Source organism: Oreochromis aureus, linkage group 18 (genome assembly GCF_013358895.1).
Source record: "Oreochromis aureus strain Israel breed Guangdong linkage group 18, ZZ_aureus, whole genome shotgun sequence".
In the NCBI taxonomy this organism is placed as follows: domain Eukaryota; kingdom Metazoa; phylum Chordata; class Actinopteri; order Cichliformes; family Cichlidae; genus Oreochromis; species Oreochromis aureus.
The window spans coordinates 1,527,127-1,546,224 of record NC_052959.1 but is presented as its reverse complement, the minus strand read 5'-3'; the positions used below and the strand labels follow the sequence as shown (position 1 = coordinate 1,546,224).

The window sequence follows — 19,098 nt, the reverse complement described above, 5'->3', positions numbered from 1 at the left end:
TTGACATGATTATGAAGGCTGAAACAGTCTGGCTGTTTCACTAGCTCCACAAATGAAAAACAGATACAAACATTTATTTAGGAATGCATGTACGTGCAAAGAAACATATTAGAGGTCAGAATCACCAAACACCCCACGATACTGTGTTATCACCAGACAATATTATTGTGATTCTTTACATTTTCAATACACTCAGTACTGCGTACTCAGATTACGTCCTCTAAGTTAAACTTGTTATTTTTCTTGCTGCAAAATCAGACTGTCAATCACAGAAACACTGTCACTAAAATCCAACATAATGTTGCCATAATACAGAGTCAAGCTGCTATTTCTGCTTTAAGTTTGTGATTAACTGGGCTAAAGTTGGCAATTACAGTCAATCAGTTTCTGATAAAACACCAATAAACTGTGATAAGTCATCAAACATCGTGTGTTGCTGTCTGCTTAGACATAAATTCACATTTAACTATTACAGCTGCACTCAGCGAACGTCCTGATTTATACAAATACCAAACAGAGTAACATGTTACCAACCAAAATACAACCAGCTGGTAGCAAGCTGAGCGCACTCTTGTAGAGAACCAGTTCCCAAGCGTTAAACACCTCGAGGCGACTGTTGTGATTAGGTGCTATATAGATAAAACTGAATTCAACTGAATAATTCAGTTCCTCAGACTCATTAGTCTGGTGGCCGATCGATTCTACTCACCAGTTCCAGCTGCACTTGCACAACAATCAGATGATTTTAGTTCATGGTGGTGGAAAATAGTCTGCAGTCTGCAGCATGGATGTGGCCGTTACTTTTATTTTTATTGGACAAAAAGGCAAAAGCGCGAGTAAAGTAGAAAATGCATCCAGGACAGAAACAGCTGTATTATAGTGCTAACACCACTTCAGTTCTTTGCAAAGCAGACACAATGGAGCTAATGAAGACAACCTGGCCATCGCACAGAGAAGGAGATCGCTCTTCTAAAAGAGAAAGCAGACAGCCAGAAACGGTCACCATAGAGAGAGCACACTGCTTGGGAAGAGCGGCGGATGGGGTCCAGCCTATCCTTGTTAAGTTTCTCAACTACAGGGATAAGGACAAAGTGCTCCGCTTGGCCAGAGACAAAGGGACTGTATACCTGGATACTAATCGAGTCTCCTTTTATCCGGACTACAGCATCGACATGATCGCTTTCAACAAGGTGAAGAAAAAACTTTGAGAGAAGAACCTTGAGTACACCAGCACCTATCCTACCAAACTGTGGATCTGACATTACATTTTTTCTACTCCATCTGAGGTGGAAACTTTCCTGTGCAGTGTCAAAGAGGCCTACTGTAAACAGCTGTAAACAGTAAACCACTGTTACACATTATGACGTAAACGTTAAAATGAGTAACTATCAGCTGTGCCTTAAATGTCTAAACACTGTTGTGTTACAGGGAGTGCAGAATTATTAGGCAAGTTGTATTTTTGAGGAATAATTTTATTATTGAACAACAACCATGTTCTCAATGAACCCAAAAAACTCATTAATATCAAAGCTGAATGTTTTTGGAAGTAGTTTTTAGTTTGTTTTAGTTTTAGCTATTTTAGGGGATATCTGTGTGTGCAGGTGACTATTACTGTGCATAATTATTAGGCAACTTAACAAAAACAAATATATACCCATTTCAATGATTTATTTTTACCAGTGAAACCAATATAACATCTCCACATTCACAAATATACATTTCTGACATTCAAAAACAAAACAAAAACAAATCAGCGACCAATATAGCCACCTTTCTTTGCAAGGACACTCAAAAGCCTGCCATCCATGGATTCTGTCAGTGTTTTGATCTGTTCACCATCAACATTGCGTGCAGCAGCAACCACAGCCTCCCAGACACTGTTCAGAGAGGTGTACTGTTTTCCCTCCTTGTAAATCTCACATTTGATGATGGACCACAGGTTCTCAATGGGGTTCAGATCAGGTGAACAAGGAGGCCATGTCATTAGTTTTTCTTCTTTTATACCCTTTCTTGCCAGCCACGCTGTGGAGTACTTGGACGCGCGTGTGATGGAGCATTGTCCTGCATGAAAATCATGTTTTTCTTGAAGGATGCAGACTTCTTCCTGTACCACTGCTTGAAGAAGGTGTCTTCCAGAAACTGGCAGTAGGACTGGGAGTTGAGCTTGACTCCATCCTCAACCCGAAAAGGCCCCACAAGCTCATCTTTGATGATACCAGCCCAAACCAGTACTCCACCTCCACCTTGCTGGCGCCTGAGTGGGACTGGAGCTCTCTGGCCTTTACCAATCCAGCCACGGGCCCATCCATCTGGCCCATCAAGACTCACTCTCATTTCATCAGTCCATAAAACCTTAGAAAAATCAGTCTTGAGATATTTCTTGGCCCAGTCTTGACGTTTCAGCTTGTGTGTCTTGTTCAGTGGTGGTCGTCTTTCAGCCTTTCTTACCTTGGCCATGTCTCTGAGTATTGCACACCTTGTGCTTTTGGGCACTCCAGTGATGTTGCAGCTCTGAAATATGGCCAAACTGGTGGCAAGTGGCATCTTGGCAGCTGCACGCTTGACTTTTCTCAGTTCATGGGCAGTTATTTTGCGCCTTGGTTTTTCCACACGCTTCTTGCGACCCTGTTGACTATTTTGAATGAAACGCTTGATTGTTCGATGATCACGCTTCAGAAGCTTTGCAATTTTAAGACTGCTGCATCCCTCTGCAAGATATCTCACTATTTTTGACTTTTCTGAGCCTGTCAAGTCCTTCTTTTGACCCATTTTGCCAAAGGAAAGGAAGTTGCCTAATAATTATGCACACCTGATATAGGGTGTTGATGTCATTAGACACCCCTTCTCATTACAGAGATGCACATCACCTAATATGCTTAATTGGTAGTAGGCTTTCGAGCCTATACAGCTTGGAGTAAGACAACATGCATGAAGAGGATGATGTGGACAAAATACTCATTTGCCTAATAATTCTGCACTCCCTGTATATGCAACAACTGGTTATCATGCATGCTACTTTTTACTACTATTTTCTGTGAATTGGTTCAGTTGTTCCTTTATGAAGCTGTGACGGTACTTCTGAACACTGAGGCACTCGTAAGTTTAGAGATGGAGTTTTACCTTCCTGGGTTTTTTGTCATGGGGAGATTATAGGATGGGTTTTTTCTTTTTTTTTCCACTTTGAAGGACTTTTGGGGCGCTCTCTCTGTACCATGTTTGACTCTGTAAGTGCTGCAAATTGTAAACATCTGGCAAAAGTCGGGGGTTTAGTTATACTCTGAGCTGCTTTCCTAACCAGGGAAAGATTCATTTACAATGTGTAAAATGAACAGGACTGGACAGTTAGACTGTGTTTGATTGAGAGGGATTAACTCCCCCATCAAAAAGAAGAAAGCATTAACATATGTTAAAAAATAAAAAACCCACCTCACTAACATAGAACATTTAAAATAGTGCAGAGACTGGGTTGGTCATGTGTTTTATTCGTCATTCTCGTCCAAAGCTAGAGGTGTGGCTTATTAATAAAAACCATAGATTTCGATTAAGTTCAACAGAGATAGACAAACATGGCAGGTTCATTTTCATAGACTGTGTAACAGACATGAACAGAATAGTACTGGTATCCCTGTATGGCCCAAATTTAGATGACCCAATTTTTTAATAATTTAATGCAGCAGTCAAAGTCCAAAGTCTTTTGGGCGGCGATTACAACCTAGTTTTAAACCCGTCAATGGATCGCTCCATGGAAAACTAGTTTGCTTTCCAAGGCGGCAATATCTCAAACTCGGGGCCCGAGAGAATTGGGCCTAAGTGATGTTCAGCAAAGAATATTCATTTTATTCAACTGTTCCTAATACTTACTGAAGAACTGACATGTCTTTGGCCTCACAGGCACTCCTCTACAATTTCAGATCACAGTCCTATAAAAATGGAATTGAAGCTTTACCAACCTGAGCCTCTTTCTCCTCCTTCTGGGTGGAGATTTAGAGGATATTTGATAAAAGACCTCGAAATTATTACTTGTATGAATACTAAAATAGACATGTATCTGGAGGTGAACCTAAACACCTCCTCACATTGAAACATATGAGAATCACTTAAAGCTTATATGAGAGGTCACATTATTTCATATGTCTCGTATAAAGACAAACATAAAAGAGAACAGCCTTTTCAATTAGAAAACAACATAATGACCTTGGAAACTGATCACTCGAGAATTAAACAAGCAGAATAATTTGTTCATTATTATGAATAAGACTGGCAAACTACTGGCCTGGCAGATCCACAGTATTAAAACAGACGATGGTAGATATTTAGAAAACCCAAAAGATATAAATTCAGAATTTAAAAACTATTATCAAGCCTTATATAAGACTGACCATGATAATGACAATACTGGAATAAAAACAATTCTAACTCAATGACCTCTGCCAAAGATTAGCACAGCAGATAAACACATGAGGACGAGGTTTTTCTTCTTGTTAAATCGTTACAAAACAATAAACCGGGACCGATTTCTGGTCGAAAACTTCAAAACCTTTTCAAAAAAACTCCTAACCCCTCTCACAAACATGAGCGAGGAGACAAAAGGCGGCACTTCCTCAGCCTTCAGAGCTTGCAACAACAATATTACTTCCCAAACTTGGGAAGGATGCACAGAGGTGTGGTAACTGTAGGCTCGACTCAATCTTTATCTAAAGTGAAAGCATCTCGACTGGAGAAAGTTATTGCTAAAATTATTCATGCAGACCAAACAGGGTTTGTTGAAAACAGGCAAGCAGCAGATAAAGTTCAGAGGCTGTTTCATATATTTGATTTTGCTAAAAGCCAAGAGCATCCCTTGGTGATATTATCCTTTGATACGAGAATACGTTTGACACCTAGCTTTCTTTCTGAGACTCTAAGGACCATGAATTTTGGGGACACTACTCAACACAAACAAATCCAATTTAATATTATCCACCGAACATATTACACGCCATACAGACTGAGTAAACTGACAGATAGTGTCTTTGACCTGTGCCAAACGTGTAAAATCTCTGTTGGGGATCTTGTTCATATGCTTTGGAGTTCCAGGCTTACAGAAACGCTGTGATCACAATGACCTCAGAGCTGTCTGGATTTCATTTGGACTCTGATCCTAAGATCTGGATACTTGGAGATGCTGCGTCTCTAAGGCTACACCCTAGTCAGAGACATTTTGTGTTGCTTACATCGACTGCAGCAAAAAAGTGTGTACTTAGAAACTGGAAATCAACAGAGCCTCCGAGGCAGAAACACTGGATTAATGAGCTGTCGTCATACTGTACTCCCCAAAAAATCCTCCATTCAGTACAGAGGAAATTAAAAGAGTTTGAGTGGACGTGGACTCCCTTTCTGGATTTTCTAACACGACTGGACTGATCAGTACTATTCTTCTCTGGTTTGTCTACAGCAAAGGTGTCGAACTCCAGGCCTCAAGGGCCGCTGTCCTGCTTGTTTTCCAACCAACCTGCCCTTGTAGCTTCATATTGGCAAAGCACACCTGATCCAGGTAATCAGCAGCAGGTAGGGCAGGGATATCTCAAAAACAAGCAGGATGCTGGCGCTCGAGGACTGGAGTTTGACACCCCGGGTCTACAGCTTTTACTTATTTATTTTATTCTATTTTTTGTCTGTCCCTTATTTATTATCTTTTTAAAACAAAAAACAGAATGTCCTGCTGTGAAGCATACTAGATGCAAACCTTTGTTAATGATTGTATGTACTTAGTAAAGTATGACAGGGCCTAGAAAGCGGGGACGTCACAATGCCAGAAAATTAGTAGTTGGGAACAGTCCCAGTACAACTATGTGATTCCCATTTTGATACCAAATTAAAATGACTATCCCAGGTACATAACCATAATCTTCTTGAATAAAAAGTTCTTTTAAATCAGCGACATGCTGGTGATAGACCACGTGTGGACACAGCCTGACACGTTAGGGTGGCTGCTGTAGCCGACTAATGTTACTGTCAGATAAAACACAATCGCATCAATCACATTTGATTTCTACAATGGCAGTGCCTCAGAGAACACTTGTGTGTATTTCACAGTAACAGAAGGGTAATACTGGAGGTTTGATGTTGAATTGAAACAAACATGTAATTCTTTGAACAGATGCCAGACTTTCAGGTGCAATGGTAAACTGGAAGCATTTTCTCTCCCAGTATAAAAAGCATGATAGCACTGGTTACATATTGCCCGTTGTTAACCTTTGGTCACTGACTTTGAATGCAACAAACTTTCATACCCAACTCTGCCCTTCTTATCACTGAGCTGAAGCAGAGCTGTCTAGCTGTAGTTTTCAGTGTGTATACTGGGTCCTTATTCTTCTTCTCCACCACCTAAAACAACTGTATGCATGTGCTGCCCCCTTCAGTTCCAGCAGAACTGGAGCCCCGGTAAATATGCTGCTCACAGTACCTTATACTAAATGATCCATCCATCAATTTCTTCAATGTATCCACTTCAGAGCAACTATCGTCATGTTATCAGAATTTCTGTGTCAAAATCAATACAGGCTCTGGTCACAGTCCAATAAAATATCACAGTTCTCTCATATTCAGTTACTCTTAATTTCCATGTTACCAGAACAAGTCAAAAACAACCCTCAAAAGTGAAAAAGCCAGTGGATCATGTTGGCATTCAGAGTTTTCTCAACTTTTTCTTTTTTATCCTGTGTTCATTCATGATGCCTTTCTTCCCCCCTCCATATGTGTTTATATGTCCCTAATACATGTGATTAAGTTCTACCTGCTTTATACTGTGTGCTCTTTGGAGGTCTCCCTATGCTCCTCTTTTCCGTTTCCCATCACTGCCCAGCCAGTCACCGGCTGCAGCAGATGGCTGCCCTTCCCTCAGCCTCATTCTGTTGGAGATCTCTTCCTGTTAAAGGGCTGTTCTTCTTTCCACCCATTACAGGGCTGTATCTGACTGCTCTGCAGGGCTCACCTTTTGCATTAGCAGCTCCATAAACAGAACTGCTGCTGTGATCTGGCGCTAAATAAATACAAGCTGAACTGAGACACACTGAACAGCTGCTGCTATTTTTAGCTACATCTGTGGAGCATCCATGGATATAGTACACAGTAAGCGATGGTGTGCATTTGTCATGATATTATTCTGATGTGTTGTTGATATTCTGTCTAGAAGTCCACGGTGGACCGAAACACGAGTGTGTCTCCACGCAGAGCTGCTATTTCTACTGCAGCCCAGTTCTTTTACACGTTAGACAGAAATATTGGTACGAGCGTAATTTTTTATATGAATGAATGTTTCCAAATTACCCTCGGTTGCTACGGTAGTGTGTGTGCGTGCGCGCGCGCGCGCGCCCGTGATAGCCTACTTACGGGATGCTGGGGATGCAGCGCTGGAGTTGCTGATGATGTTACAAAAGACGGGCAGCAGTAACAAAGCGCTCCGATGAAACATGTTATCCGCACGGTGAACGAGACGAGCACAGACAACAAAGCAGGTGCAGGCGGGATCCCGTGCCGCGCTCCCTCCGCTGGGCTGTCTGTTGTTCCAGCGACACACAGCCGACACACGGTTTTCCTTTATTAGCAGCCAGGAGCAATGGTTGTCCGCCCACTGCGTCGTGTACGTGTTTGCTTTCTCTCCTGTCCCAGCAGTCTGCCCAGTGGCACTCAGCTGACTTGAAACGGTACCCTCCGGTACCAGCCTGTGAGCGGAACGCGACTGTGCAGCGGGCCGGGCCTCGAGCTCCAGGTGCGTGGTCAGACAGTGCGATGGAGGAGCATCAATACACCGCAGGAGCAATCAATACACCCCCACTCTCCACATTACTTGGTACGGTCTGATATGTACAACAATACAGGGTTCTTTGAAAGGAGGGGGGACAGAGGGGTAACAGAAGGGTCCGCACGGGTCCCGGAGGGAAAACACGAGAGAGGTGTGCAGCCGCGACACAAAGCACAGAAAGGCCTGGAACAAAACATCTTCTTCAGTTTATTTTTAACATAAAAACATGGAAATTATCCCCCACGACAGACTCACACCACGAATCCAGACTAAAAGATACATTAAATACACACAAAAACAAAAGGCCTGAATTAATATATAGATATGGTTAACAGTAAAAACAGGCCAGTTAACACCACAGCATACTAGTTTTTATAAAGACCTCAGTGTGCTCACACCACAAAGGTGTTCCTGCTCGTGTAAAGAGCAAAGAAATAAATGAAATATTCTTTAGGTTTCCATAGAAATGATAATCACAAAGCAGTTCTTAATGAGGGTTTAAGGATAAATGAATGAATACAACTTCTTTGTCTTATAGTCAAATTTCAGGACTTCATGGAATACTTTTTACAATATAAGTGCATTTTTGGATGACTTCACTTCATGATCAAAAACAAAAAACAGTGTAAAGAAAAAGGTATTTACACTTGGTCGCATCAGGTTACTCTCACAAAAACAAGATTTAGGGGGAGCTTAATGATAATACATTTTAAGACACTGTAATCCTTGGCAATGTAACTAAATGACACATTTTCAGGTGTAATCTTAGTTAAATGTACTTATTTTTATGTAATATTATTAACATTGTAACTATTTACATATAATTAAATAAATAATAGTTAAACATAAATAGTTACTAAATAGTTTGTGGGGATAGGTTATTGCTTAATCCAAATTGCCCATAGGTGTGAATGCGGGAGTGAATGTGAGTGCGACTGGTTGTCTGTCCCTGTGTGTTGGCCCTGCGACAGACTGGCGACCTGTCCAGGGTGGACCCCACCTCTCGCCCTATGACAGCTGGGATAGGCTCCAGCGCCCCCCGCGACCCTGAAAAGGATAAGCGGAAGCGAATGGATGGATGGATAGATAGTTACTAAACCCACTTCTGTTAGTGTTTGTTTTCTTTCTTTAAGGAAGTACAGGAGAGTGATTATCTTTTAAAAGATTTAATTTGTTTCAGCAGTTGAAAGTACAGCGCTGGACTTGATGTGAACCAACGGTCTGCTTCACAAAAAGGATGACCCTGTAAGCGGGTAATACAGTTTTATACCACAACAAAAACAAGTATGATTATGACTATCTTCTTCTGGGAAATGATGTGGCCGGTCCTGCCATCCTACGAGTGGATCTTCGCCTCCACTTCATCCTCGTCTGACCTCGTCTGCATCTGCTCCTTTTTTGGAAAAAGAGAAAGAAAAAACACCTCCCTTATCTAACCTTGCTGTATTGCTATAATACAACCCAATGATTAGATTCAAACAAGCGCTTAGCAACAGTGGGAAGGAAAAGCCCCCTTCTCTGTTCCTCACGTTCCTTTTTATTCCCCTTTTACGGCGGATTTCACAGTTTTTGTGTCTCTAACACTTCGCAAAATGATTGTTACCGCTTTAATTTCACTTCCCATTGTCTCCCCAGCTGTGACCTTCTGAAAAGAAAATATGGCACCTGAAGACAGCACACTGAAGGAAACGTGGTGAACCAGTCACAGGGCCATGGGCGGTAAAGGCTCATTGATGCATGCAAGGAGTGAGGGCTGGCCTGTGTGGTTTCAGCCAACAAACGAGCTACTATAGCTCAAACTGCCAAAAAGTTAAAGCTGGTTCTTATAGAAAGATGTCACAGTACACCGTGCACTGCAGAGCTGCTCTAGACCAACCAGGTTGACTATGTTGACCTCTGTCCACCACCAAAAGCACCAACAATGTAAAAGTGAGCATCAGAACTGGACCACAGAGCAATGAAAGCAGTCAGTCTGGTTGGATTGCTTTTTACACTGCATCGATGGCCAGATGTGTGTGTATGTCGCTTACCTGGGAACAACTGGCACCAGGATTCACTATGGGAAGAAGGCACACTGGCAGAGCCAGTGTGATGTTTTTGGCAAACCTTGGCCCCGTCCCTGGGGTAAATGGTAAATGGACCGGTTCTTATATGCACTTTTCTGCTCTACCTGAGCACTCAAAGCACTTTATGCCTCATTCACCCATTCATACAAGCTCCTTTGTCCATAGTTTTTTCATAGGTATTCTCACATTCATACTGCATTGGAGAGTAACTTGAGGTTAGTATCTTGCAAAAGGATATTTGGCATGCAGACTGGGATCGACTCACCATCCTCTGATTAGTAGATTACCTGCTTTACCTCCTGAGCTACAGCCATCCCCCCGGTGGCTGGGTTATGGGCTCAAATTGTGGTCATAAATATTTTGTACTTGTAAATCAGTTTTGTATGTGTAAAAAGAATTTGTGTGTTTGTAAAAAAGATTTGTGTGTGGACTTAGCCAAAAAATAAGTGTCAAACTCTGCACTCAAGTTTCAAGTTACAAGTACGAATTTTGACCCTATTTTTCTTCCTTTCATCTGATTGGTCTATCCAGTCAGAGAACAGATGGGTTTGGCTGTCGGAGGGGTGCTTTATGGAGCTTCAGGTCCTTGAAGGGAATAAATGCCCTTTTACATGCCAGCCCAGCGTTTTCCTTCATCACCACGAAGGAGTCGACCTGAAGATTGACCCCTCAGGAGTCCATGGCAGAACAGTTCAGGGGCGATGATGGAGCAGTTGAGGATGTGGAAGATGGCGGCGACAGAGTTCAAGAGGCCCCCCATGACACTGAAGATGCCCAGCCGCTGGCCTAGAAAGTGGCCGGCGACGGTGAGGTGCTAGACGTGGACGTGCAGGCCAAGCAGGACCAGACGAGGCGGGACCAGACGGTGATGTGGCAACCACAGGCGAGGTGGATGGACCAGATGGCGGCATGGCAGCCGCAGGCAATGTGGCAGTGGTGGCACTGCAGGTGACACTGATGACTGGATGGACTCCTCGGAGCCTCCAACAGAGACAGATGGCTGAAGTGACCCCTCGGGACCTCCAGCGGAGACAGAAGACAGTTGGACGGGCCCCTCGGATCCTCAAGCAGGAACAGATGGCTGGAGTGTTTCTCCAGAACCTCCAGTGGAAACATGAGGACGCTGGATGAGCTCAGCTGATTTCATAAATGACGCAGGTAGTTACTGGCTGGGTCCTCCTGAACCCCTAGCTGAGGCAGGGTCAGCAGGCTGCGCTGAAGGCTGAGCTGCAGGCTGAGCTGAAGGTTGCACTGCAGGCTGCGCTGAAGGCTCTAGTGGACATGGAGAAGGTGGTTGAGTCAGATCCTGAACAGGTGGCTGAGCTGAAGACTGAGCAGTCTGTTGAGGCATAATTCCACATTCTGAGTGGGCAGGTGAAAAACAGTCCTTAGTGCCCACTGCTTTTAAACAAGTGTCCATGAAGTAGACAGTCTTAATGATCACAGATCCTGAGCCAGCAGTCTTTGAATTCTCAGAGTCTGAGTCAACAGTCTTAGAGTTTTCAAACCCAGAGTTCATTGTCTCAGACTTAATACGAGTTAAGCTGGCCACATGAAAGACATTTACATTGATGCCCATGGAAACATTTCGTAGTGGTACACTGACACACAATCAATGTCAACCTTGGCTTCTATACCATGATAAGAAATATTTTTTTCAGAAACTAAAGTGGTCTTGGACTGGCTCTTGGTTTCTGACAAGGCTAATTTAGCAAGACACAAAACATTTTCCACCTGATTGATTCTGAAAACATTGTTCATGAGTTCACAGTTTGGCTCTGGGTTCAGAAGCGAATTGTCCATGGCGGACCAAGAAATGTTAGGTCTGCAGTCTTGTAATGGGTGAGTGTTCCCCTCAGAGTCCAGCCTGTCATAACCCAAATACACATTTTCATCCTTTTTCACAAACATGAGTTCAGAGTAGGGCTGCCACAAACGATTATTCTGATAGTCGACTAGTCACCGATTATTTTTGCGATTAGTCGACTAATCAGATCATGCTTCCACTGGACGTATAACGTACAGCTTATTCCACCAGCATGCATCTGTTCTTATATAACTATCATTAGCTTACAGCTTGAAGTGTTTCAGGTATGTGCTAACTAAAAATAAAGACAAGATGATAGTTTATTAAACTTTTAATGAAATTTGCAGATTGTCTTGGTGGAGTTTAATAAACTCAGCCGTCTGCTCCTTGCTATCTAAAATATAACAGGACACTGGAGTAAACTCTCGAGCATCTCACACTTCTGTTCAATCAGTTTCCTGTGTGACGTTTGTGAAAACTATAACTTTAATCTCAGCCAAACACATTTACTCAGGAACAAATAAAACACTGAAAAAAGCCAAACAATAACATTTTATCTAACTGACTTATATATCATGTTTAACCTGAGTAGCGAAAGATCACGGGGGGTTTGAAAACGATTTGCTGGGAGTTCGCTGTTCTCGCCAGCTCTAGTGAGCCTTGAACCCCGGCTAGCTATTGAGCTGGTGGGTAACAGACGTCTCCGAAAACGTCGGAGCACTTCTGCAAATATGCGATGTCTCGATAAACTGAGCAGATATTTGAAGTTTACACAGCTACATTCTTTGTGACCCAGAAAGAGTAATAAGAGTAATATTTAAACTAAGTAGCTGCCGCCATTGTTGAAAACTGGAATTGGCTGGGTGCGCTATGAATTCTGGGATAGGGTGGGCCATGAAGGATACATTCTTCTTCTTCGGCATTTAACAGCAGCTGGCATCCTTGTAGATGCAGTGCTGCCATCTTCTGTTTCAGTCCGTTATTACACTCTTAAATCCTACTACTTATTCCTGTGTCTTTCAGGATCTTACAAAGCTTCAAATGACGAGTCGACTATTAAATTAGGCTACGTTCACACTGCAGGTCTTAATGCTCAATTCCGATTTTTTGATCAAATCTGATTTTTTTGTCTGCTTGTTCACACTACAAATAAAATGCGACAGCAAATGCGCTCTAGTGTGAACGCTCAAAGCGGCCCGCATGCGCAAAAGAAGACGTCACACACAACGCGCTCTGTTTAGACCCAGAGCAAACAGTATTGTTTGACTGATGGCCCTTAATATAAAGACTTCGGACTTTACGTTTCCCAATTTTTGCTTTAAGTTATTTTGTTATTTACATAATAATGTAAATAACCTAATAATTATCCGTATCGCTGTTTTAGAGGAGCGGTGCTTCAAAGGATAGTTGCAGATTTCTGTCAGAATCTGCAGATTATACAGTACAAATAAAATGTTCACGTTGTCTTCCCAACAGTTTCACTAACATCTACACTGGATGGCCAGGAAGCGTTCATGATGTCTTCTCCGGCGCTTCTCCGGCGCTGATAATTGGCGTCTGTCTTGTGTCAGTGACGTAAAAGACGGATTTAATGCGACATGACCGTTCAAACAGCAGTCGCTTTCTAAAACATCAGATATGTATCGGATTCAGTACCACATACGAAAGTGACCCAGATCGGATTTGAAAATATTGGATTTGTGCCATTCACACTGTCATACCATGATCGGATATGGGCCGCATAGGGTCAAAAAAATCGGATTTGATGTGCTTTCGCCTGCAGTGTGAACGTAGCCTTAGTCTAATCTGAGTAAATGCCCGTCAAAACATTGTCACAGACAGAACAGTCTTTAGAATAACCAACACATGTAGGGATGCTACATCGTCATGCAGAGGCACACAATAATCTGCGGAGGGCATCCCTTGCATCTTAATTACAGCATTGTTGCTACTAGCTGCCCCATTTGTAGCCTCTTTGTCTCTGAGTGGCAGAACAGAAATTTCCCCAGTCTGTGATACTTTATTAACATAAACAGTTCCTTCATAGCCGGGCCCACAAAGCGGTATCAGAACTCTCTTCAATTTCTTTTATAGCAGGTTCATAAGACAAAAGAGTCCAGTGTCACGTTTAGTTAACGGACTCAGGCGCAGACCAGGAATCCTTGTAGAGAAGACAGTTAGTTTATTGATACAGACAACACCAGGTGATACTATATACAACGTATATAGTATCCATAATGAGCACCGCCCCGGCAGGAGAGAGAGAGAGAGAGAGACAGAGAGAGAGCAAAAACAACAAAAACACGTTACCTAATACGGGATCAGCTGGTGAGGCACAGGGCCCATGACAGTAACCCCCCCCCCTCAACAGGAGCCTCCCGGCGACCCACCAGGCTTACCCGGATGCAGGCGATGGAACTCCCGCAGCATGCGCTTGTCCAGAACGGGCGCCCAAGGGACCCAGGACCATTCCTCCAATCCTTCCCAATCCACCAGGTACTGGTAGCCACGCCCCCGGCGCCGAGACACATGGAAAACGTTGTGTATTTTCATGTTGCGAGGTAGTTTGAGCCTTACTGAAACAGGGTTAACAAATGCTGAGATCTCGAACGGGCCGATAAAGTTGGGAGTGAGCTTCTTGGATTCCGCCCTGACGGGAACGAAACGCGTGGAAAGCCATACCTTTTGTCCAACAGCGTAGGCGGGGGTAGAGGTCCGATGGCGGTCAGCAATGCGTTTATTACGGTCCTTCGTACGCAATAATGCAGCCCGGGTGGCCTTCCATACCCGACGACACCTACACAGATGCGCCTGGACCAACGGCACGGAGTGTTCGCCTTCGATGGAGGGGAAAAGAGGTGGCTGGAATCCAAGGGAAGCTTCAAAAGGCGACCGGCCTGTGGCGGAGGAGGTCATGCTGTTTAGGGCGTATTCTATCCACAGCAGCTCCTCACTCCAGATGGTATGGTTGGAAGAGGCGATACAGCGCAGGGCCGCCTCCAACTCCTGGTGCGCTTATTCGGATTGGCCGTTGCTCTGAGGATGATAACCAGAGGACAGACTGACCTTAGTGCCCAAAGAGGCGCAGAATTCTTTCCACACCCGAGATGTGAATTGGGGACCCCAGTCGGACACGATGTCATCAGGGATGCCGTGCAGGCGAAAGTTGGTGAGTAGTCGTGCAGTCTCTAATGCTGTGGGTAGCTTGGGCAGAGCGACAAAGTGAGCCGCCTTAGAGAAGCGGTCAACGATTGTGAGTATTACTGTATTACCTGCAGAAGCTGGGAGGCCGGTCACAAAATCCAGAGATATATGGGGCCACGGTCTGGTGGGCATGGATAAGGGATGAAGAGGACCCATGGGTGGCTGGTTTGAAGGTTTGTTTCGAGCACAAACTGTGCAAGCGGAGACGTATTCCCGGGCGTCCCGGCTCAGGGTGGGCCACCAGAAGTAGCACTGCAGGAAAGTAATGGTGCGGTGTATTCCTGGGTGACAGGAGAAACGGGTTGTGTGTGCCCACTGTAATACCTGAGATCTGACAGATTGGGGAACGAACAGACGTCCAGCTGGCCCTCCTCCTGGATCCGGTTCCGTTCTCTGAGCCTCTAGAATGGCCGACTCAATCTCCCAGGTGATGGCTCCCACTAAGCAGGTGGCCGGGAGGATGGGCGCAGGGTCTGCCTGGTCCTCAGAGGTGGAAAACTGTCGGGACAGGGCGTCCGGCTTGACATTGCGGGACCCTGGCCTGTAGGTGATGGAAAAGTGGAATCTTGTGAAAAACAGAGCCCACCTTGCTTGCCTGGCGTTAAGTCTCTTTGCGGATTGCAGATATGCTAGATTTTTATGGTCTGTCCAGACGACGAAAGGTTGAGCTGTGCCCTCCAACCAGTGCCTCCACTCCTGCAAGGCGAGTTTGATTGCCAGAAGTTCCCGATCACCGACATCGTAGTTGCATTCTGAGACGACGGGAGAAAAAGGCACAAGGGTGAAGCTTACCATCCTTCTGCTGTGAGAGGACAGCTCCCACTCCCGTGTCAGATGCGTCCACCTCTACCACGAACTGCAGATTTAGGTCGGGCTGGACCAGAATGGGAGCTGAGGCAAGCCACTTCTTCAGCTCCTGGAAGGCTGATTGGGCAGCGTCATTCCACTGGAAGGGAATCTTGGGAGAGGTTAGTTGTGTTAAAGGCAGAGCTAACTTGCTATAGTCCTGGATGAATCTCCTATAGAAGTTAATAAGTTAATGAAGCCGAGGAATCGTTGTAGCTGCCGTCGGTTAGATGGTTCAGGCCAATCCACCACAGCTTTTACCTTAGCCGGGTCAGGGCGTAGGTTCCCCCGCTCGATGATGTAACCTAAGAAGGCAACTGTGGGCACGTGAAACTCACATTTCTCACTCTTAACAAACAACCGGTTCTCCAGCAAGCGTTGCAGGACCTGTCTGACCTGGATTTCATGCTCCGATAGAGTTTTGGAGAAGATCAGGATGTCGTCGAGGCAGACGAAGATGAACCGGTTGATAAAATCCCTCAAAACGTCATTGATGAGTGACTGAAAAACTGCAGGAGCGTTAGTGAGGCCGAATGGCATAACTAAGTATTCAAAGTGCCCAAGGTGAGTATTGAAAGCGGTTTTCCACTCATCGCCCTCGGATCCGAACCAAATGATAAGCATTCCTCAAGTCCAACTTGCCCCCTGGAGCAGCTCAAAGGCAGAGGTAAGAAGGAGGAGTGGATATTTGTTTTTGATTGTTATGTTGTTTAACCCACGGTAGTCAATGCACGGATGGAGAGTCTTGTCTTTCTTCTCAACGAAGAAAAACCCTGCTGCTACAGGTGATGAGGATGCGCGGATTATGCCGGCGGCGAGAGACTCGGTTATGTATTTCTCCATAGCCTCTCGCTCAGGTAGAGAGAGGCTGTAGAGATGGCTCATGGGCAACGGCGCGCCGGGGAGCAGGTCGACAGCGCAGTCGTATGGCCGATGCGGAGGCAACGACTGAGCCCGATCCTTACGAAAAACCTCGGCGAGATCATGATAAACAGGGGGCACTTTGGACAAGTCGGTGGACGTGGGTGACTCGGTGGATGAGGCAGGTGTGTGTGGCGGTGAGGCAGACTAAAGTAGGTCATGTGACACTCCTCCCCCCACCCCGTAATGCATCCCTTATGCCAATTAATGCTCGGATTGTGTTGACGAAGCCAAGGGTGCCCGAGAACGAGCGGCGTCCGAGTGGCTTTAAACACACAAAAAAAATCTCCTCTGAGTGGTTGCCAGACAGAGTGAGAATGACGGGCTCGGTGACGTGAGTAATGTCAGGTAGGCGCTGTCCGGATAAAGCAGTGATGCACAGAGAGTGGGGAAGAGGTTCCTGGGCTAGTTGGAGGCGGTGAGCTAACTCAGAGTCTATGAAATTCTGTTCCGCCCCCGAATCTATCAAAACTGAGAGGGAGTGACATTTGGTGTTGATTGAGATCTTAGCAGATAGCATTAAACGTGGAGGAGATTTGTCTTGGCTGAGATCGCCCACCAGTACTCCTACCGTCACTGGCGGGTGCGACCTTTTGCTCGTGAGGGGCAGGCAGCAACTACATGTCCCTTGTGACCGCAATAGAGGCACTCACCGGCAGTGATGCAACGCTGGCGTTCCGCGGCTGAAAGATGAGAGCCTCCTATCTGCATGGGTTGCTCTCCCCCATCAGCGCCCTCTGGGAGACGGGAAGAGCTGTGCTGCCCCGCGGCCTCCTGGGAACTGTATTGTCACGGCAAACGACGGGCTCGTAGTCGGTCATCCACCTTAATGCATAAAGCCATTAAGAGAGTCAGGGAGATCACGCATAATGAGCTCATCTTTCACATCTTCACGAACATTGTTAAGTAATGCACTCCTTAGGGCCTCCTGTCCCCAGCCTGTCTCTTCAGCCAAAATCCAAAAATCTATGGAATAGTCTGACATGCTCCGCTTACCTTGCTTGAAATTTAGCAGACGAAGTGCGGCAGCTTCAGCGCCAGAGCCCTTATTAAACACAGTCTGGAATTTTGACAGAAAATCAGCATAGGAAATTCCGGGGTCCGAACTAAGCATGACCTGAGCCTACTTTAAAGCCCGGTCCCACAGCAATTGGACAAAGAAGGTTATCTTGGCCCCGTCATTATTATGGAAGCGCCGCTGCTTGCGGAAAACAAGAGTACATTGAGCCAGAAACCCAGCACACTTGTCCGACTCACCCGCAAAAGGTTCCGGAGTAGGCAGGGGTCCATCCAAGGGTGGAACGGGTGCCGGTGGTGGGCTCGTGGCGACTGCAGCGGTGGCAGGTGGAGGCTCCTGGGGGGCAGGGACTGCCGGCTGAGGTTTGCCTTCCAGAGGAGTTAAACGAGCAACCGCCTGTGTGAACACCGCTATCTCGTTGCGAAGCTGCTCAAGCATCTGCTCATGTCGAGCCAGAGCAGTTCCCTGAGCGATGAGAGCCTGAGCGACAGGGTCCTGAGCAGCTGGATCCTGACCCGCTGAGTCCATGCTGGCTGGATCGTTCTGTCACGTTTAGTTAACAGACTCAGGCGCAGACCAGGAATCCTTGTAGAGAAGACAGTTAGTTTATTGATACAGACAACACCAGGTGATACTATATACAACGTGCTGGAGGGGGGGAAGGGGGGGTCCAGGGCTCCGGGGTATGTGAGGGAAAGGAAGGGGATCAGACGCGCTCCAAAGAATCACTCTCCTCTCTCCACAACTGGGTTACACAAATCCACACATTCGTCCACGAGATGACAGGCAGGCAGGGAAGGGTCCAGGAAAGATCTGTACACAGAAACTTTAGTTAGAAGCGAACAGACGGAAACAACTCACAGAATCAGATTCTCAAACTACTGAGCGACTGACGCTGATACCTCAACGATCCAGCGATGAGTAGCATGGTGCTGCCATCTTAAGTAGGACTCGCGATTACGCAGATGGGCAGCAGGTGTGGAGATGGCAGGTGCGTGGGCCAGGGGCGGGAGCCCATAATGAGCACCACCCCGGCAGGAGAGAGAGAGAGAGAGCAAAAAACAACAAAAACACATGTTGCCTAATACGGGATCAGCTGGTGAGGCACAGGGACCATGACACCCAGTCCTTCACCTCCGTTACAGAAGGGGCCTGGGATGAAACAAGATTTTCACCAACCTCCAGCTGCCGCGTGGTGCCACGGCGACGTGGACGCCACTTCTTTGAAGGCAACGCTGAGGCTTGGTTGCTGGGGGAGTGAGAGGCGGCAGGCCCTGGCAACTCCGGGGGGCCCCGAAAGCCAAGCATGTTCCCTGAAAAACCTGCTCATAGTCGGTGGTCAGCCATCTCTTCCATCTTCCATCCAGCTTGTCCTCAAGCTCCGCGAGAAACACCTGCTCCAGCTCAAAAAGGTCCAAATCAATGTCCTCCGAGGATACTTCCTCGGGACAAC

The 19,098-nt window shown here is 45.7% G+C and overlaps 2 protein-coding genes across 3 annotated transcripts in view; both read right to left on the bottom strand.

Annotated features, from left to right (window-relative positions):
• The window catches only part of cntnap2b (contactin associated protein 2b), a 47,578-nt gene extending 39,781 nt beyond the window's left edge, over positions 1 to 7,797 (bottom strand). Inside the window, exon 1 of the mRNA XM_031747537.2 lies at positions 7,372 to 7,797. Within this exon, the coding sequence (XP_031603397.1) occupies positions 7,372 to 7,453 (82 nt within the window). The 5' untranslated portion in view covers positions 7,454 to 7,797. The remainder of the gene's footprint in view (positions 1 to 7,371) is intronic.
• Positions 7,798 to 9,010: 1,213 nt separating this feature from the next.
• LOC120434127 (sec-independent protein translocase protein TatB-like) lies at positions 9,011 to 18,242 on the bottom strand. 2 transcript variants are annotated; one of them, XR_005608956.1, is made up of 3 exons: positions 17,885 to 18,242; positions 17,281 to 17,452; positions 9,011 to 9,176 (listed from the first exon to the last, which is right to left on the bottom strand). XR_005608956.1 is itself a non-coding variant. In XM_039601658.1 (2 exons), the coding sequence occupies exons 1-2, from the start codon at positions 18,171 to 18,173 to the stop codon at positions 17,445 to 17,447; spliced, it is 297 nt and encodes a 98-aa protein (XP_039457592.1). In that variant the 5' UTR covers positions 18,174 to 18,242; the 3' UTR covers positions 17,164 to 17,444. The 2 variants fall into 2 exon arrangements, 1 of the variants encoding a protein (XP_039457592.1); XM_039601658.1 differs by lacking the exon at positions 9,011 to 9,176 and having other exon boundaries at positions 17,164 to 17,452.
• Positions 18,243 to 19,098: the final 856 nt, after the last annotated feature.

Excerpts from the sequence above, each read along its gene's own strand:
- LOC120434127 (XM_039601658.1), bottom strand. The coding sequence starts at position 18,173 with ATGGACTCAGCGGGTCAGGATCCAGCTGCTCAGGACCCTGTCGCTCAG.